Genomic DNA, 20,000 nt, shown 5'->3' on the forward strand with positions numbered 1-20,000 from the left:
TTTCTGGATTTTGATAATTAGTGGGTATCGGCCTAATTCTGCTCTGCATGCATTATTTGGTGTTCTACGTTGTACACAGAGGATATTTTTGCAGAATTCTGCGTGCAGTGTCTCTCTCTCTCTCTCTCTGTGTGTCTCGCGCTCCCTCTCTGTCTGTCTCTCTCTCTCTCTCTCTCTCTCTCTGTGTCTCTCTGTCTCTCTCTCTGTCTCTCTTTCTCTCTCTCTCTCTATGCCTCTCTCTCTCTCTCTATGCTCAATTACCTAATTTGGAACTCATTAAAACTCTGGAACTCCTCCCTTTACCCAAAGAGATGAAGGCAGAAACTGCCCTGGTTTGTTTTCCACATTTAGACACCCCACTGCCACCTCCTCCTATTGCAGTCAGAATGATCTAATTGAGAAGGAATGGTCGTCTGGACACCAGTCAACTAGAAAGACCACATGTTGATCATTGTTCTATCTCTGCTGCACTGTGTGTGTGTTCTCTGTGGGAAGTGTGTGTGTTCTCTGTGGGAAGTGTGTGTGTTCTCTGTGGGAAGTGTGTGTGTTCTCCGTGGGAAGTGTGTGTGTTCTCTGTGAAGGATAACGAGGCGTTACTATGCAGCATGCCAGCTCTGGGTTGTTCAAACTTTGTCTTTGTCTGCTCTTATAGTTCCTACAACATCTGAAAACAGGCTACTAATAGAACTATAGGCTACTAATAGAACTATAGGCTACTAATAGAACTATAGGCTACTAATAGAACTATAGGCTACTAATAGAACTATAGGCTACTAATAGAACTATAGGCTACTAATAGAACTATAGGCTACTAATAGAACAGTAGGCTACTAATAGAACAGTAGGCTACTATTAGAACAGTAGGCTACTATTAGAACAGTAGGCTACTATTAGAACTATGGGCTACTATTAGAACTATGGGCTACTATTAGAACTATGGGCTACTATTAGAACTATAGGCTACTATTAGAACTATAGGCTACTATTAGAACTATAGGCTACTATTAGAACTATAGGCTACTATTAGAACTATGGGCTACTATTAGAACTATGGGCTACTATTAGAACTATGGGCTACTATTAGAACTATGGGCTACTATTAGAACTATGGGCTACTATTAGAACTATGGGCTACTATTAGAACTATGGGCTACTATTAGAACTATCGGCTACTATTAGAACTATCGGCATCTATTATAACTCCATAAACTATTAGGGCCTCATTTAATAGGCCAATATTTTAACTGCATGGCATACCAGTGATTCTCAGTTATCTCTGCATTTTTTAATTGAATTCAGGCTTTAGAATTTAGTGTACACTGTGGGTTTGCAGTTGTATGATGGACTTTTTTACATAACACAGTTGACTTAACTCACTTTATTTTCTATATCAATTTCAATCCTTTTCACACAGTTTTAAGTGGGAGATCAAGAAGTCATGAGACTAGCGTCATGATGCAACAGGGTGGAATCACCATCAGATATACTGTCTCTTTGTCTAACGGGACTCCCCTCCCTGTTCCCTGTCCTCTCCCCTCCCTGTCCTCTCTCCTACCTCTCCTCTCCCTTCCCTGTCCTGTCCTCTCCCCTATCCTCTTCTTCTCCTGTCCTCTCCTCCTCTCCTTGTCCTCTCCCCTGTCCTCCTCTTCTCCTTTCCTCTCCCCTATGTCCTCTCCCCTGTCCTCCTCTTATCTTCTCCTCTCCTCTCCTCTCCCCTGTTCTCTCCCTTCTTGCCTAGTTAAATAAAGGTTCAATTCTCCTCCTCCTCTCCCCTCCTTCCTCTCCCCTATCCTCTCCCTTGTCCTTTTCCCTCCCCCTGTGCCCTCCTCTCCTCCCCAGGTCTGGAGATCACAGCAGAGAACTTCATGGAGCGTTTGGACAACGGCTTCCTGCTGTGCCAGCTGGCTGAGACGCTACAGGAGAAGTTCAAGCAGAACCAGACCAAGAACCATGGAGAGGTGCCTGGCGCTGACCACGGAAAGGTACTGGCTGGGAAACCTTCACCGCAGCAAGCTAGAACCAAGGCAGGGATCATATAGCCTGGTTCCTGTTGGCCCGTGTTCAAAAAGTATCTCAGAGTAAAAGTGCCTTTTAGATCATAATGAGGAATAGATTATATGGAGAAGGGGGACCTGATCCTAGATCAGCACTGTTACTGAGAAACCTTTATAATACAGTCCCAGATCTGTTTGTGCTGTATTGTCAACTCCTGTGGTTGGTTGGCATGACAAACAGACAGATCTGGGACCAGACTAAGGATCATTGTGGGAAAGGAGGATACCTAGTCAGTTATACAACTGAATGCATTTAACCTGAAATGTGTCTTCCGGACTTAACCCAACCCCTCTGAAACACAGAGGAGCGGGGAGCTGCCTTAATCGATGTCATCGGCGCCCAGGGAGCAGTTGTTGTTGGGGGTTATAACTGCCTTGATCCATCTTGCCGGCTGGGGGATTCGAACCTGCAACCTTTCGTTTGCTGGTCCAACGCTCTTAACTGCTAGGCTACCTGCTGCTCATGTAACCATAGTTACCTGCCTTCATCAAGGGTAGAACAGCTGATTTTAAAATAAATTGGCACCTTTGCCAGTTTGTCTATTCGAACCAACAACCTTTCGGTTACTGGCCCAACGCTCTAACTGCTAGGCTGAAGGTAATCACCAGGCTGATTTTGTAGTTGAGGTTCGGGTTTCGCCCCATGCAGTGCCAAGCATAATAAAAACGAAGACTCGTCAGCAAAATACCCTCTCCGGTATATCTGGGAAATGGGAATTCCTTTGTCTCGTTGTTTTTGTTGTCCTTGAATTCAATGCTACCACTGAATTAGTAAATATCTCATGGTCTTACTGCCACCATGGAATTATGACTCAGAATTTTTAGCATTTGGCATCTCTCAAGGACTAAGATCTTTTGTTTACATAGAATATTAGGAATGCCAAAAAACGCAACCCAACCCTGTATTTTGGCTGTTAATCAACCTCTGAATTCCCCCAGATTGACAAACAGGATTTTACTTTGGAGGTTGAAGAAGATCACCCCCCCCCCAACCCCAGGACTGTGTTATAATTTATCCTATTTATAGTTCCACAGGAATCTGAAAACAGACATAATATTAGCCTGTGGCTTGACAGATGGTCTTACATACATGCCACATTTTAAAGAAACTGAAGTATCAGTATTCCTACTTCGATAAATAGCTGACTTTCTTGTTGTTAAGAAGGCATCGGTTGATTTGGATGATATAGTGTTTTGATGTTTTCATATATTTTTTTTAACCTTTATTTAACCAGGCAATTCAGTTAAGAACAAATTCTTATTTTCAATGACGGCCTAGGAACAGTCTAATCAGACAGTCTAATTGACCAATTGAGACTTTAAGACATTAGATTCCCAGTGTATTTTGTTTTCTTAAAATGGATTTCCTAAGATATTCTAGCAAAGTCTGTTTCTGCAAGGTCTTTGGCATGTCATGGCTGTAGTGAGCTGTTGGTACAATATTTCCCCCTCTTGCGGCCCAATATTTGAATAGAGGCCACATACAGGATATTGGAGTGAGTAGCACTGTATAGGAAGGTAGTGTATAGGAAGGTAGTGTATAGGAAGGTAGTGTATAGGAAGGTAGTGTATAGGAAGGTAGTGTATAGGAAGGTAGTGTATAGGAAGGTAGTGTATAGGAAGGTAGTGTATAAATAATTAAAGAGAATGTTTAGCTTGTTTTGGCCGTGAGCCCAACTGTAAAGTAATGTACCAGTCTTCCTTAACTCTGGTACTGTAAAGTAATGTACCAGTCTTCCTTAACTCTAGTACTGTAAAGTAATGTACCAGTCTTCCTTAACTCTGGTACTGTAAAGTAATGTACCAGTCTTCCTTAACTCTGGTACTGTAAAGTAATGTACCAGTCTTCCTTATCTCTAGTACTGTAAAGTAATGTACCAGTCTTCCTTAACTCTAGTACTGTAAAGTAATGTACCAGTCTTCCTTAACTCTGGTACTGTAAAGTAATGTACCAGTCTTCCTTAACTCTGGTACTGTAAAGTAATGTACCAGTCTTCCTTATCTCTAGTACTGTAAAGTAATGTACCAGTCTTCCTTAACTCTAGTACTGTAAAGTAATGTACCAGTCTTCCTTAACTCTGGTACTGTAAAGTAATGTACCAGTCTTCCTTATCTCTAGTACTGTAAAGTAATGTACCAGTCTTCCTTAACTCTGGTACTGTAAAGTAATGTACCAATCTTCCTTAACTCTAGTACTGTAAAGTAATGTACCAGTCTTCCTTAACTCTGGTACTGTAAAGTAATGTACCAGTCTTCCTTAACTCTAGTACTGTAAAGTAATGTACCTGTCTCTATCTTCCTTAACTCTGGTACTTTAAAGTAATGTACCAGTCTTCCTTAACTCTAGTACTGTAAAGTAATGTACCTGTCTCTATCTTCCTTAACTCTGGTATTGTAAAGTAATGTACCTGTCTCTATCTTCCTTAACTCTGGTACTGTAAAGTAATGTACCTATCTTCCTTAACTCTGGTACTGTAAAGTAATGTACCTATCTTCCTTTACTCTGGTATTGTAAAGTAATGTACCTGTCTCTATCGTCCTCAACTCTGGTATTGTAAAGTACCTGTCTCTCTCTCTCTCTCTCTCTATCTCCTCAACTCTGAGAGAGAGAGAGAGAGAGAGAGAGAGAGAGAGAGAGAGAGAGAGAGAGAGAGAGAGAGAGAGAGAGAGAGAGAGAGAGAGAGAGAGAGAGAGAGAGAGAGAGAGAGAGAGAGAGAGAGAGAGAGAGAGAGAGAGAGAGAGAGAGAGAGAGAGAGAGAGAGAGAGAGAGAGAGAGAGAGAGAGAGAGAGAGAGAGAGAGAGAGAGAGAGAGAGAGAGAGAGAGAGAGAAAAGAGAGAGAGAGAGAGAGAAAAATAGCCAATGTCAAATCTCTGAAAGCAATTCTGCATCACTAACTATCATGTTGTTCACCAGAAACTGGATGCGAATAGAGTCTTGAGGGCATTTAGCTTCAAAGTCAGTAGCAAGGGAAACTGTTTGTTGAGAAAGTTGACATATATATAATAATATATATATGGTAATAACTTTAATGCTTTCAGGCCCTAAGGGCTATTGCTGTTTAGTTATACCACTGGGCTGGAGCGTTGCATTGCATTGCAATAATTTTACTGAGGGAATGACCAAGAGGGGAGGAATGGGCTCTTTTGTTTTGCTTTGAGCGAGAATCTCTCTGGGTTTGCTTGGAGGCTTCAGAGAATTCCTGATCAGAACTGGGTTCAAATAGCATTTGAAATCATTTTGCTGGGCTTTGAGCTTGCATGGCGCAATGGAACAAATGGAACCAACGGAATAGAATACTGTAAACCTCGACCATCTGGCACTTCTGGCAGGCTAAAAGTATTGTCTGTTACAGAGCTGCTGGTGTGGGTCTCCTGATGCTGGTGTGGGTCTGTTACAGAGCTGGGGATGGTGGGTCTCCTGATGCTGGTGTGGGTCTGTTACAGAGCTGGGGATGGTGGGTCCCCTGATGCTGGTGTGGGTTTGTTACAGAGCTGGGGATGGTGGGTCTCCTCATGCTGGTCTGTTACAGAGCTGGGGTGGTGGGTCTCCTGATGCTGGTGTGGTTTGTTACAGAGCTGGGGATGGTGGGTCTCCTCATGCTGGTCCGTTACAGAGCTGGGGATGGTGGGTCTCCTGATGCTGGTGTGGATCTGTTACAGAGCTGGGGATGGTGGGTCTCCTGATGCTGGTGTGGGTTTGTTACAGAGCTGGGGATGGTGGGTCTCCTCATGCTGGTCTGTTACAGAGCTGGGGTGGTGGGTCTCCTGATGCTGGTGTGGTTTGTTACAGAGCTGGGGATGGTGGGTCTCCTCATGCTGGTCCGTTACAGAGCTGGGGATGGTGGGTCTCCTGATGCTGGTGTGGATCTGTTACAGAGCTGGGGATGGTGGGTCTCCTGATGCTGGTGTGGATCTGTTACAGAGCTGGGGATGGTGGGTCTCCTGATGCTGGTGTGGATCTGTTACAGAGCTGGGGGTGGTGGGTCTCCTGATGCTGGTGTGGATCTGTTACAGAGCTGGGGATGGTGGGTCTCCTGATGCTGGTCTGTTACAGAGCTGGGGATGGTGGGTCTCCTGATGCTGGTGTGGGTCTGTTACAGAGCTGGGGGTGATGGGTCTCCTGATGCTGGTGTGGGTTTGTTACAGAGCTGGGGATGGTGGGTCTCCTCATGCTGGTCCGTTACAGAGCTGGGGATGGTGGGTCTCCTGATGCTGGTGTGGATCTGTTACAGAGCTGGGGATGGTGGGTCTCCTGATGCTGGTGTGGATCTGTTACAGAGCTGGGGGTGCTGGGTCTCATGATGCTGGTGTGGATCTGTTACAGAGCTGGGGGTGGTGGGTCTCCTGATGCTGGTGTGGATCTGTTACAGAGCTGGGGATGGTGGGTCTCCTGATGCTGGTCTGTTACAGAGCTGGGGATGGTGGGTCTCCTGATGCTGGTGGGGTCTGTTACAGAGCTGGGGGTGATGGGTCTCCTGATGCTGGTGTGGGTTTGTTACAGAGCTGGGGATGGTGGGTCTCCTCATGCTGGTCCGTTACAGAGCTGGGGATGGTGAGTCTCCTGATGCTGGTGTGGATCTGTTACAGAGCTGGGGATGGTGGGTCTCCTGATGCTGGTCTGTTACAGAGCTGGGGATGGTGGGTCTCCTGATGCTGGTGTGGGTCTGTTACAGAGCTGGGGATGGTGGGTCTCCTGATGCTGGTGTGGGTCTGTTACAGAGCTGGGGATGGTGGGTCTCCTGATGCTGGTGTGGGTTTGTTACAGAGCTGGGGATGGTGGGTCCCCTGATGCTGGTGTGGGTTTGTTACAGAGCTGGGGATGGTGGGTCTCCTGATGCTGGTGTGGGTTTGTTACAAAGCTGGGGATGGTGGGTCCCCTGATGCTGGTGTGGGTTTGTTACAGAGCTGGGGATGGTGGGTCTCCTGATGCTGGTGTGGATCTGTTACAGAGCTGGGGATGGTGTGTCTCCTGATGCTGGTGTGGGTTTGTTACAGAGCTGGGGATGGTGGGTCTCCTCATGCTGGTCTGTTACAGAGCTGGGGTGGTGGGTCTCCTGATGCTGGTGTGGTTTGTTACAGAGCTGGGGATGGTGGGTCTCCTCATGCTGGTCCGTTACAGAGCTGGGGATGGTGGGTCTCCTGATGCTGGTGTGGATCTGTTACAGAGCTGGGGATGGTGGGTCTCCTGATGCTGGTGTGGGTTTGTTACAGAGCTGGGGATGGTGGGTCTCCTCATGCTGGTCTGTTACAGAGCTGGGGATGGTGGGTCTCCTGATGCTGGTGTGGGTCTGTTACAGAGCTGGGGGTGATGGGTCTCCTGATGCTGGTGTGGGTTTGTTACAGAGCTGGGGATGGTGGGTCTCCTCATGCTGGTCCGTTACAGAGCTGGGGATGGTGGGTCTCCTGATGCTGGTGTGGATCTGTTACAGAGCTGGGGATGGTGGGTCTCCTGATGCTGGTGTGGATCTGTTACAGAGCTGGGGGTGGTGGGTCTCCTGATGCTGGTGTGGATCTGTTACAGAGCTGGGGGTGGTGGGTCTCCTGATGCTGGTGTGGATCTGTTACAGAGCTGGGGATGGTGGGTCTCCTGATGCTGGTCTGTTACAGAGCTGGGGATGGTGGGTCTCCTGATGCTGGTGTGGGTCTGTTACAGAGCTGGGGGTGATGGGTCTCCTGATGCTGGTGTGGGTTTGTTACAGAGCTGGGGATGGTGGGTCTCCTCATGCTGGTCCGTTACAGAGCTGGGGATGGTGAGTCTCCTGATGCTGGTGTGGATCTGTTACAGAGCTGGGGATGGTGGGTCTCCTGATGCTGGTCTGTTACAGAGCTGGGGATGGTGGGTCTCCTGATGCTGGTGTGGGTCTGTTACAGAGCTGGGGATGGTGGGTCTCCTGATGCTGGTGTGGGTCTGTTACAGAGCTGGGGATGGTGGGTCTCCTGATGCTGGTGTGGGTTTGTTACAGAGCTGGGGATGGTGGGTCCCCTGATGCTGGTGTGGGTTTGTTACAGAGCTGGGGATGGTGGGTCTCCTGATGCTGGTGTGGGTTTGTTACAGAGCTGGGGATGGTGGGTCCCCTGATGCTGGTGTGGGTTTGTTACAGAGCTGGGGATGGTGGGTCTCCTGATGCTGGTGTGGATCTGTTACAGAGCTGGGGATGGTGTGTCTCCTGATGCTGGTCTGTTACAGAGCTGGGGATGGTGGGTCTCCTGATGCTGGTGTGGGTCTGTTACAGAGCTGGGGATGGTGGGTCTCCTGATGCTGGTGTGGATCTGTTACAGAGCTGGGGATGGTGGGTCTCCTGATGCTGGTGTGGATCTGTTACAGAGCTGGGGATGGTGGGTCTCCTGATGCTGGTCCGTTACAGAGCTGGGGATGGTGGGTCTCCTGATGCTGGTCCGTTACAGAGCTGGGGATGGTGGATCTCCTGATGCTGGTGTGGATCTGTTACAGAGCTGGGGATGGTGGGTCTCCTGATGCTGGTGTGGATCTGTTACAGAGCTGGGGATGGTGGGTCTCCTGATGCTGGTGTGGATCTGTTGCAGAGCTGGGGGTGGTGGGTCTCCTGATGCTGGTGTGGATCTGTTACAGAGCTGGGGGTGGTGGGTCTCCTGATGCTGGTGTGGATCTGTTACAGAGCTGGGGATGGTGGGTCTCCTGATGCTGGTCTGTTACAGAGCTGGGGATGGTGGGTCTCCTGATGCTGGTGTGGGTCTGTTACAGAGCTGGGGGTGATGGGTCTCCTGATGCTGGTGTGGGTTTGTTACAGAGCTGGGGATGGTGGGTCTCCTCATGCTGGTCCGTTACAGAGCTGGGGATGGTGGGTCTCCTGATGCTGGTGTGGATCTTTTACAGAGCTGGGGGTGGTGGGTCTCCTGATGCTGGTGTGGATCTGTTACAGAGCTGGGGATGGTGGGTCTCCTGATGCTGGTCTGTTACAGAGCTGGGGATGGTGGGTCTCCTGATGCTGGTGTGGGTCTGTTACAGAGCTGGGGGTGATGGGTCTCCTGATGCTGGTGTGGGTTTGTTACAGAGCTGGGGATGGTGGGTCTCCTCATGCTGGTCCGTTACAGAGCTGGGGATGGTGGGTCTCCTGATGCTGGTGTGGATCTGTTACAGAGCTGGGGATGGTGGGTCTCCTGATGCTGGTCTGTTACAGAGCTGGGGATGGTGGGTCTCCTGATGCTGGTGTGGGTCTGTTACAGAGCTGGGGATGGTGGGTCTCCTGATGCTGGTGTGGGTTTGTTACAGAGCTGGGGATGGTGGGTCCCCTGATGCTGGTGTGGGTTTGTTACAGAGCTGGGGATGGTGGGTCTCCTGATGCTGGTGTGGGTTTGTTACAGAGCTGGGGATGGTGGGTCCCCTGATGCTGGTGTGGGTTTGTTACAGAGCTGGGGATGGTGGGTCTCCTGATGCTGGTGTGGATCTGTTACAGAGCTGGGGATAGTGGGTCTCCTGATGCTGGTCCGTTACAGAGCTGGGGATGGTGGGTCTCCTGATGCTGGTGTGGGTCTGTTACAGAGCTGGGGATGGTGGGTCTCCTGATGCTGGTGTGGGTTTGTTACAGAGCTGGGGATGGTGGGTCCCCTGATGCTGATGCTGGTCTGTTACAGAGCTGGGGATGGTGGGTCTCCTGATGCTGGTGTGGGTCTGTTACAGAGCTGGGGATGGTGGGTCTCCTGATGCTGGTGTGGATCTGTTACAGAGCTGGGGATAGTGGGTCTCCTGATGCTGGTCCGTTACAGAGCTGGGGATGGTGGGTCTCCTGATGCTGGTCCGTTACAGAGCTGGGGATGGTGGGTCTCCTGATGCTGGTGTGGATCTGTTACAGAGCTGGGGATGGTGGGTCTCCTGATGCTGGTGTGGATCTGTTACAGAGCTGGGGATGGTGGGTCTCCTGATGCTGGTGTGGATCTGTTACAGAGCTGGGGATGGTGGGTCTCCTGATGCTGGTCCGTTACAGAGCTGGGGATGGTGGGTCTCCTGATGCTGGTCCGTTACAGAGCTGGGGATGGTGGGTCTCCTGATGCTGGTCCGTTACAGAGCTGCTGCTTACTGTTAATTTTGTTTGATCGTTTAATTCACTTTTGTTTTATCTATTTCACTTGTTTTGGCAATGTTAACATATGTTTCCCCATGCCAATACAGCCCCTTTGAATTGAAATGAAACTAAAGAAATGTAATTGAAACTAAATAAAGCCTTTGTGAATTGAGAGAGCTACCGAGACTCTGGAGAAAGTGGTATATTGTTTCAGCTGACCTAGAAACCTGTTCACTCTCCCTAAAAGAAGATAAGGGGAAAGTGAACCCATATTTATCTCTGAGCTCAATAGGTCATGTTTGTAGAGACTGGGCTTGAAAGATGGTCAGTCAGTTTGGCAGACTGTTACAATATTACATCTCTATTATTACCTTCCCCTTTCTTCTTCTTCTTCCTACTCTCATCTCTTACTAAGCAGGTTATTTCATGAGAGATTGAACATGGCACTCGCTGTTTAATATACCTGGGGCCAACTTCTCCCCAATACTTTAGTCAATTAACAGACCTGCCGGCCGCAATGAAATCTACAGCAGGATTAATACACCCTCCGTTTCAGTGGCTCCGACGACGTTGTTCTGATCAGCAACTGTCTGCTCGCAGAGAAATGGAAAAAATACATGTTTGGAACTGATCATTGATCGCATGGTGCACGAATGAATGAAATCAATTGATTATTGAATGTTATCGATGGACATAGCTTTGTAGGATTTAAATATACACCGGCTGCCTCCTGTTCAACGCTTAAACTCTGTAACAAATATTTTGAATGGCTGTCGCAGTTCACGAATTATAGGTCTATTGGGGCAAATCTCCCATTCTGCTAAGTGTCGTTCACAATCTAGTCCGGTTGCGCCTGCAACTAGACCTCGTTTTCAAATGTATCAATAAATAATCTTATTTATATGCCTAGCAATCACAAATGTACATTGTTTGAAGCACAGTTTTAGACATTTCAGTCACCGTTGACAGCTCCGATAAGTCCCCCAAATGGTGAACGAGATGGCTTTTAGAATCATGATTTCTTCCAAGTTGTTTGGGATTCATTGTTCGCAGGTAGGGAGTCCTGCACGCTCTGGGCGTTACTGACTCAAATGAACAGAATGAGTCCAAAGATGAGTTATTTTGACTGAACGAGTCGAACAGATTAGATTCTGTAAAAACAGAAACTTTCCATGAAAGTATTTAGACCCCTTTTAGACCCAGCCTTATACTAAAATTGATTAAATTCAATGTTCTACACACAATACCCAATATTAACAAAGCGAAAAACAAGTTGACATTTTTGCAAATGTATTTAAAAAAAACACACAAAAAAAACAATACCTTATTTACATAAGTATTCAGACCCTTTGCTATGAGACTCTAAATTGAGCTCAGGTTGCATCCTGTTTCCATTGATCATCCTTGAGATGTTTCTACAACTTGATTGGAGTCCACCTGTGGTAAATTCAATTGATTGGACATGATTTGGAAAGACACACACCTGTCTATATAAGGTCCCACAGGTGACAGTGCATGTCAGAGCAAAAACCAAGCCGTGAGGTTAAAAGGAATTGTCTGTAGAGCGTAGAGACAGGATTGTGTCATGGCACAGATCTGCGGAAGGGTACCAAAACATTTCTGCAGCATTGAAGAGATACAGATATCTATTAGATAATTATTTGGGGAAGGATCATTACACTATGACGTCATAACGGAGGACACACCCTCTTGCCGTTCTGTTAAGGACAGAAGAGATACAGTTGAAGTCGGAAGTTTACATACACCTTAGCTAAATACATATAAACTCAGTATTTCACAATTCCTGACATTTAATCCTAGTAAAAAATTGTCTTATGTTAGTTAGTATCACCACTTTATTTTAAGAATGTGAAATGTCAGAATAATAGTAGAGAGAATTATTTATTTCAGCTTTTATTTCTTTCATCACATTCCCAGTGGGTCAGAAGTTTACATACTAATTGAGTGTATTTGGTAGCATTGCCTTTAAATTGTTTTAACTTGGGTAAAATGTTTCAGCCAGCCTTCCACAAGCTTCTCCCAATAAGTTGGGTGAATTTTGGCCCATTCCTCCCGACTGTCACGGCTTCCGGCTGACTGTGGCTCCCCTGCCTGTTTGGGCAGTGCTCGGAGGTCGTCGTCACCGGCCTACTAGCCGCCACCGATCCCTTTTTCGTTTTCTATTTGTTTTGTCTTATTAGTTGCACCTGTGTCTTTTGTGTTTGCTTGATGGGCTTCCTTATTTATAGCTAGGCTACCCGCCCTTGTTTTGTGCGGGATTACACTTATGTTACGTGTGTGTGATTTTGGTGTTCGTGTTCCGGACCTGGTACCCTGTGTGTTCTGGGTTGGTCCACATTTTTCCGCGCCCTGTGTTGTGGGCATTGTTTTCTGTGCAATTATTAAAGTGCACTTCTTCCTGTGGAAATATATGCTCTTTGCGCCTGATTCCTCCTCACGCACCTAGTTATCTGTGACACTGACAGAGCTGGTGTAACTGAGTCAGGTTTGTAGGTCTCCTTGCTCGCATATGCTTTTTCAGTTCTGCCAACAAATGCTCTATGGGATTGAGGTCAGGGCTTTGTGATGGCCACTCCAATACCTTGACTTTGATGTCCTTAAGCCATTTTGCCACAACTTTGGAAGAATGCTTGGGGTCATTGTCCATTTGGAAGACCCAAGCTTTAACTTCCTGACTGATATCTTGAGATTTTGCTTCAATATATCCACATAATTTTCCATCCTCATGATGCCATCTATTTTGTGAAGTGCATGATGCTGCCACCCCCGTGCTTCACGGTTGGGATGGTGTTCTTCGGCTTGCAAGCCTCCTCCTTTTTCCTCCAAACATAATGATTGTCATTATGGCCAAACAGTTGTATTATTGTTTCATCAGACCAGAGGACATTTCTCCAAAAAGTACAATCTTTGTCCCCATGTGCAGTTGCAAACCGTAGTCTGGCTTTTTTATGGTGGTTTTAGAGCAGTGGCTTCTTCCTTGCTGAGCGGCCTTTCAGGTTATGTCGATATAGGACTTGTTTTACTGTGGATATAGATACTTTTGTACCTGTTTCCTCCAGCATCTTCACAAGGTCTTTTGCTGTTGTTCTGGGATTGATTTGCACTTTTCACACCAAAGTACGTTCATCTCTAGGAGACAGAGCGCGTCTCCTTCCTGAGCGTTATGATGGTTGCGTGGTCCCATGATGTTTAGTTTGAAGGTAGGCCTTGAAATACATCCACAGGTACAACTCCAATTGACTCAAATTATGTCAATTAGCCTATCAGAAGCTTCTAAAGCCTTGACATCATTTTCTGGAATTTTCCAAGCTGTTTAAAGGCACAGTCAATTTAGTGTATGTAACTTCTGACCCACTGAAATGGTGATACAGTGAATTATAAGTGAAATAATCTGTAAACTATTGTTGGAAAAATGACTGGTGTCATGCACAAAGTAGATGTCCTTACTGACTTGCCAAACTATAGTTTGTTAACAAGAAATTTGTGGAGTGGTTGAAAAATGAGTTTTAATGACTCCAACCTAAGTGTATGTAAACGTCTGACCTCAACTGTACTTGGTTGGAACAGAAATTAATCTTCTGCCTTTCTCCCAACATCAAACACATTGAGACACAGAGTCAGCACCACTGGATGAAGTGGTGGACCTGACAAACATTTGTTTTGTAACCTTAACCTCTCTCCCTCTAATCCTAACATCTCTGTAACCTCTCTCCCTCTAATCCTAACCTCTCTCTCTCTAACCCTAACCTCTCTCCCTCTAATCCTAACCTCTCTCCCTCTAATCCTAACCTCTCTCCCTCTAATCCTAACATCTCTGTAACCTCTCTCCCTCTAATCCTAACCTCTCTCCCTCTAATCCTAACCTCTCTCCATCTAACCTCTATCCCTCTAATCCTAACCTCTCTCCCTAACTTCTCTGTAACCTCTCCCCCTCTAATCCTAACCTCTCTCCATCTAATCCTAACCTCTCTCCCTCTAACCCTAACCTCACTCCCTCTAATCCTAACCTCTCCGTAACCTCTCTCCCTCTAACCCTAACCTCTCTCCCTCTAACCCTAACCTCGCTCCATCTAATCCTAACCTCTCTCCATCTAATCCTAACCTCTCTCCGTCTAATCCTAACCTCTCTCCCTCTAATCCTAACCTCGCTCCCTCTAATCCTAACCTCTCTCCCTCTAACCCTAACCTCTCTCCATCTAATCCTAACCTCTCTCCGTCTAATCCTAACCTCTCTCCCTCTAATCCTAACCTCGCTCCATCTAATCCTAATCTCTCTCCGTCTAATCCTAACCTCTCTCCGTCTAATCCTAACCTCTCTCCGTCTAACCTCTCTCTCTCTCTCTCTCTCTCAGGCCATCCCGTGTCGGAGGATCCCGTGTCGTGCCAGCGCTCCCTCTGGTTCCTTCTTCGCCAGGGACAACACAGCTAACTTCCTGACCTGGTGTCGTCAGGTGGGGGTGGGAGAGACCTGCCTGTTTGAGTCTGAGGGACTGGGTGAGTACGGATGTGAGTCCATTTGCCTTAATGCTCTGTATTGATTATTTCAAGTTACAAGACAACTGACCAAATCGCAGATCTCAGTTCCCTCTCATTGGGTTTTAGAACAAGGCATCTGAACGTTTCCTGAATTCACTGAAATCAAATGAAATTAACCTCAACCCTGGCGAGAAGAGTACACTTCCTCTGATCACCGTTGGTCAGGTTTCCCCCTCTCTCCCCACCCCTATCCCCCTCTCTCCCCCCCCTATCCCCCTCTCTCCCCACCCCTGTCCCCCTCTCCCCACCCCTATCCCCCTCTCTCCCCCACCCCTATCCCCCTCTCTCCCCACCCCTATCCCCCTCTCTCCCCACCCCTGTCCCCCTCTCTCCCCACCCCTATCCCCCTCTCTCCCCACCCCTATCCCCCTCTCTCCCCACCCCTATCCCCCTCTCTCCCCACCCCTGTCCCCCTCTCTCCCCACCCCTATCCCCCTCTCTCCCCACCCCTATCCCCCTCTCCCCACCCCTATCCCCCTCTCTCCCCACCCCTATCCCCCTCTCTCCCCACCCCTATCCCCCTCTCTCCCACCCCTATCCCCCTCTCTCCCCACCCCTATCCCCCTCTTTCTCCACACCTATCCCCCTCTCTCCACCCCTATCCCCCTCTCTCCCCACCCCTCCCCCTCTCTCTCCACCCCTATCCCCTCTCTCTCCACCCCTGTCCCCCTCTCTCTCCACCCCTGTCTCATCCCCCATCCCCCTTCTCTCCACCCCTGTCCCCCTCCCTCTCTCCCCACCCCTGTCTCATCCCCCATCCCCCTCTCTCCCCACCCCTGTCCCCCTCTCTCCCCACCCCTGTCTCACCCCCCTATCCCCTCTCTCCCCACCCCTGTCCCCCTCCCTCTCTCCCCACCCCTCTCCCCCTCCCTCTCTCCCCACCCCTGTCCCCCCCTCTCTCCCCACCCCTGTCCCCTTCTCTCCCCACCCCTGTCCCCCTCTCTCCCCACCCCTATCCCCCTCTCTCCCCACCCCTATCCCCCTCTCTCTCACCCCTATCCCCCTCTCTCCCCACCCCTATCCCCCCTCTCCCCACCCCTATCCCCCTCTCCCCCCCTATCCCCCTCTCTCCCCACCCCTGCCCCCTCTCTCTCTCCACCCCTATCCCCCTCTCTCTCCACCCCTGTCCCCCTCTCTCTCCACCCCTGTCCCCCTCCCTCTCTCCCCACCCATCTCCCCCTCCCTCTCCCCCACCCCTGTCTCACTCCCCCATCCCCCTCTCTCCCCACCCCTGTCTCACCCCGCATCCCCCTCTCTCCCCACCCCTGTCCCCCTCTCCCCCACCCCTGTCTCACTCCCCCTTTCCCCCTCTCTCCCCACCCCTGTCCCCCTCCCTCTCTCCCCACCCCTCTCCCCTCCCTCTCCCCCACCCCTGTCTCACTCCCCCCATCCCCTGTCCCCACCCCTGTCCCCCATCCCCTGTCCCCCTCTCCCCCACCCCTGTCCCCCTCTCTCCCCAGTCCTGTCCTCCTGCCCCAGCAAACAAAATCACTTACAGCCCAGACAGAGACCAGCTATCCTCTCCTCTCCATTCCTCTCCCTCTCTACACCAGCTCATCTTCTGTTGTCCAAAGACTCCATCCACAATAGCTTGACTTCACACAATACCCACTTGGACAGCAGACTGTCCTGAGAAGGCTGAGACTGCCTTGGCTTACCAAATGACTGATATGAACTGTAATGTGTATTTTAAGCAGTCGTTCACTGTACAGAACATCCCACTGTCTGTCTTCTCTTACTCTGTTTCCTGGGGAGTTAGCTGGCTGGCTGGAGGGAGAATTTTATTTAAATATTTCACTCAGTCGTACAGTGGGGAGTTTCGTGTTGCTCTCTTCTATGCTGTTAAAGTCTACGTCAGTGCCTAGGTTCTGCATTATGTCTTTGTCCCAAATGGCACCCTATTCCCTATATAGTGCACTACTTTGAATCAGAGCCCTATGGCATGGACAAAAGTAGTGCCCCTATATAGGGAATAGGTTGCCATTTGGAACACAAGCAGTATATGTCTGAATTTAATGTGAAGATGATCTCAGAGCATCTCTTGAAATATGCATGAGAATACCTAGCCTTTTAAACCTGATTGATGAAGGCCACGTCAGCCGAAGAGGTGCAGACGATTCGCATGTTTTTTCTCTCTCCTGGTCGGTTTTCTGGCTGACGGTTGGTTTATTCCCCTCTTGTTTTCAACCCCAGCCAGCTATGCTCCTAGACATTTTTATTTTTTTTATTCAGTGAAAAATATATCTGGATAATTTAGCACTAGAATAGAATAGAACTTGATTGTCCATCCTGTTCTAAGGCTAGTTAGTGTGGTCACAACCACAGTGTGTTACAACAGGGTAGCTAAGCTAACTGTCCTGTTCCCTCAAGGCTAGTTAGTGTGGTCACAACCACAGTGTGTTACAACAGGGTAGCTACGCTAACTGTCCTGTTCCCTCAAGGCTAGTTAGTGTGTTACAACAGGTGTTACAACAGGGTAGCTAAGCTAACTGTCCTGTTCCCTCAAGGCTAGTTAGTGTGGTCACAACCACAGTGTGTTACAACAGGGTAGCTAAGCTAACTGTCCTGTTCCCTCAAGGCTAGTTAGTGTGGTCACAACCACAGTGTGTTACAACAGGGTAGCTAAGCTAACTGTCCTGTTCCCTCAAGGCTAGTTAGTGTGGTCACAACCACAGTGTGTTACAACAGGGTAGCTAAGCTAACTGTCCTGTTCCCTCAAGGCTAGTTAGTGTGGTCACAACCACAGTGTGTTACAACAGGGTAGCTAAGCTAACTTTCCTGTTCCCACTCTTACTCCTTCTTGCCTTCTTTTCCCTGTGATGGATTGAATAGTGTATCATCACGGTGTAGCTGTACGACAACAGGTTTGGAGAACTATTGCTGTCATGATGCATGGTGTGCTGTGTCACACGTCATTATCCCCATCGATCCTCCCACTGTCTGTCACTGTGTTCGTGGGAGTCTAGTTTTAGTCTAGAAATTCCTGTTTTGTCCGATCTTCCAAAAAAAAAATATTCCTGGAGCTGTTTTAAGCCCCCAAAACGCATGTTCACCTTAAACTACCACACCAATATTAAAAAGGTCATCTTTAACAAACAACACTTCTCATTTCCTCTCATACCCTTTGGCATGTGCATATTCGAGTTTTAAACCACTTTAACCCAGTTTCAATGAGATATTATTACCACCTGGTCATTTGAGATGTGTTAAAAGGAAGATCATTCGCTTAATTAATGAATTAATATTGATTTCTCCTGTTAGTTCTTCACAAGCAGCCACAGGAAGTGTGTCTGTGTCTCCTCCAACTGGGAAGGATAGCATCTCGGTAAGAAAGAATTGATGAGGGATTTTTTTCCCCCTTATTTTTCATTTTAAAAAATGATTCAATTAAAATGCCTTCAATATCAATTGAATTTGTATGTATGTTTATATATTATATACATGTGTATTTAAATAGAAGTTTAATTTACCTTTTGATGACATCCTGTCAGAGACGATTATCCTCAGTCTGTAAAAATATCAAACTTAAAGGAGTGAGGTAGTCCCACTCCTCAAATATTTTACATTTTTTGGATTGAGAGAGTGATGAAGTGGCAGTGGTATAGATCATCTGTGTGATGAAACAACAGTGGGCCAGATTCAACTCCATGCTGCAGTGGGCCAGATTCAACTCCATGCTGCAGTGGGCCAGATTCAACTCCATGCTGCAGTGGGCCAGATTCAACTCCATGCTGCAGTGGTATAGATAATCTGTGTGATGAAACAACAGTGGGCCAGATTCAACTCCATGCTGCAGTGGTATAGATCATCTGTGTGATGAAAAAACAATAGTGGGCCAGATTCAACTCCATGCTGCAGTGGTATAGATCATCTGTGTGATGAAACAACAGTGGGCCAGATTCAACTCCATGCTGCAGTGGGCCAGATTCAACTCCATGCTGCAGTGGGCCATGAAACAACAGTTCAACTCCAGTGCTGCAGTGGGCCAGATTCAACTCCATGCTGCAGTGGTATAGATCATCTGTGTGATGAAACAACAGTTGGCCAGATTCAACTGCTGCATGCTGTGTGATGAAACAACAGTGGGCCAGATTCAACTCCATGCTGCAGTGGGATCATCTGATTCAACAACTCCATGCTGCAGTGGTATAGATCATCTGTGTGATGAAACAACAGTTGGCCAGATTCAACTCAATACTGCAGTGGTATAGATCATCTGTGTGATGAAACAACAGTGGGCCAGATTCAACTCCATGCTGCAGTGGGCCAGATTCAACTCCATGCTGCAGTGGTATATAGATCCAAAAAACAGTGGCTTTGACTGCCAGACCACCACCCTAGGCCACTTTAAACCATTGCATTGTTGAATACTTGTTTCTGATTGGCTTGAAGGGCATTCTAGGGCGTTATTTTCCTTTAGTAACACACAGTATATTTTCACGATAGAATTAAAAAAGGCTATAGTTCATAAATGTTCTATGATTGAGCTGGTTTTGAAAATCCAAAGTCGAATTGAAAATTGTTGAATTCGATTTTCATAATAGCAAGCTAGGACTGATGGTTTGGTTATTTAAACTAGCAAGTCTGTTTGGTTACCACGGCAACTACTGTAGCTATCTAAGTTAACTTGTTAGCTACTTCGGTGGCTGTTGAACACATTTCTACCGGCAAATGTGTTAAATTATAGACATGGTATAAAAGACATGGAAAATAATGCAACTCCGTGAAAGGTAATTTCCTCTCAGCTGGCGCGTTGTGGAACACACCTCCACGTTGTTTATTATTCTCTGATGACGCGTTACGTTGTTTATTATTCTCTGATGACGCGTTGTGAAAACATTTCATAAATGTTATATTATAGACATGGTATTAAAAAATCAAAGTGAACACTCCTTCCACGTTGTTTATTATTCTCTGATGACGCGTTACGTTGTTTATTATTCTCTGATGACGCGTTGTGGAACACACCTCCACGTTGTTTATTATTCTCTGATGACGCATTACGTTGTTTATTATTCTCTGATGACGCGTTGTGGAACACTCCTTCCACGTTGTTTATTATTCTCTGATGGCGCGTTATGTTGTTTATTATTCTCTGATGGCGCGTTGTGGAACACTCCTTCCATGTTGTTTATTATTCTCTGATGACGCGTTGTGGAACACACCTCCACGTTGTTTATTATTCTCTGATGACGCGTTACGTTGTTTATTATTCTCTGATGGCGCGTTGTGGAACACACCTCCACGTTGTTTATTATTCTCTGATGGCGCGTTGTGGAACACACCTTCCACGTTGTTTATTATTCTCTGATGGCGCGTTGTGGAACACACCTCCACGTTGTTTATTATT

At 47.4% G+C, this 20,000-nt stretch overlaps 1 protein-coding gene across 2 annotated transcripts in view; it reads left to right on the plus strand.

Annotated features, from left to right (window-relative positions):
• The window catches only part of LOC121846538 (growth arrest-specific protein 2-like), a 50,594-nt gene that overhangs the window by 16,763 nt on the left and 13,831 nt on the right, over positions 1–20,000 (plus strand). For both annotated transcript variants that reach the window (XM_042322252.1, XM_042322267.1), the window contains 3 exons: positions 1,840–1,982; positions 14,467–14,608; positions 17,912–17,975. In XM_042322252.1, the coding sequence (XP_042178186.1) occupies positions 1,840–1,982; positions 14,467–14,608; positions 17,912–17,975 (349 nt within the window). The remainder of the gene's footprint in view (positions 1–1,839; positions 1,983–14,466; positions 14,609–17,911; positions 17,976–20,000) is intronic.

The sequence above is a fragment of the Oncorhynchus tshawytscha genome, linkage group LG01 (genome assembly GCF_018296145.1).
Source record: "Oncorhynchus tshawytscha isolate Ot180627B linkage group LG01, Otsh_v2.0, whole genome shotgun sequence".
Taxonomy (NCBI): domain Eukaryota; kingdom Metazoa; phylum Chordata; class Actinopteri; order Salmoniformes; family Salmonidae; genus Oncorhynchus; species Oncorhynchus tshawytscha.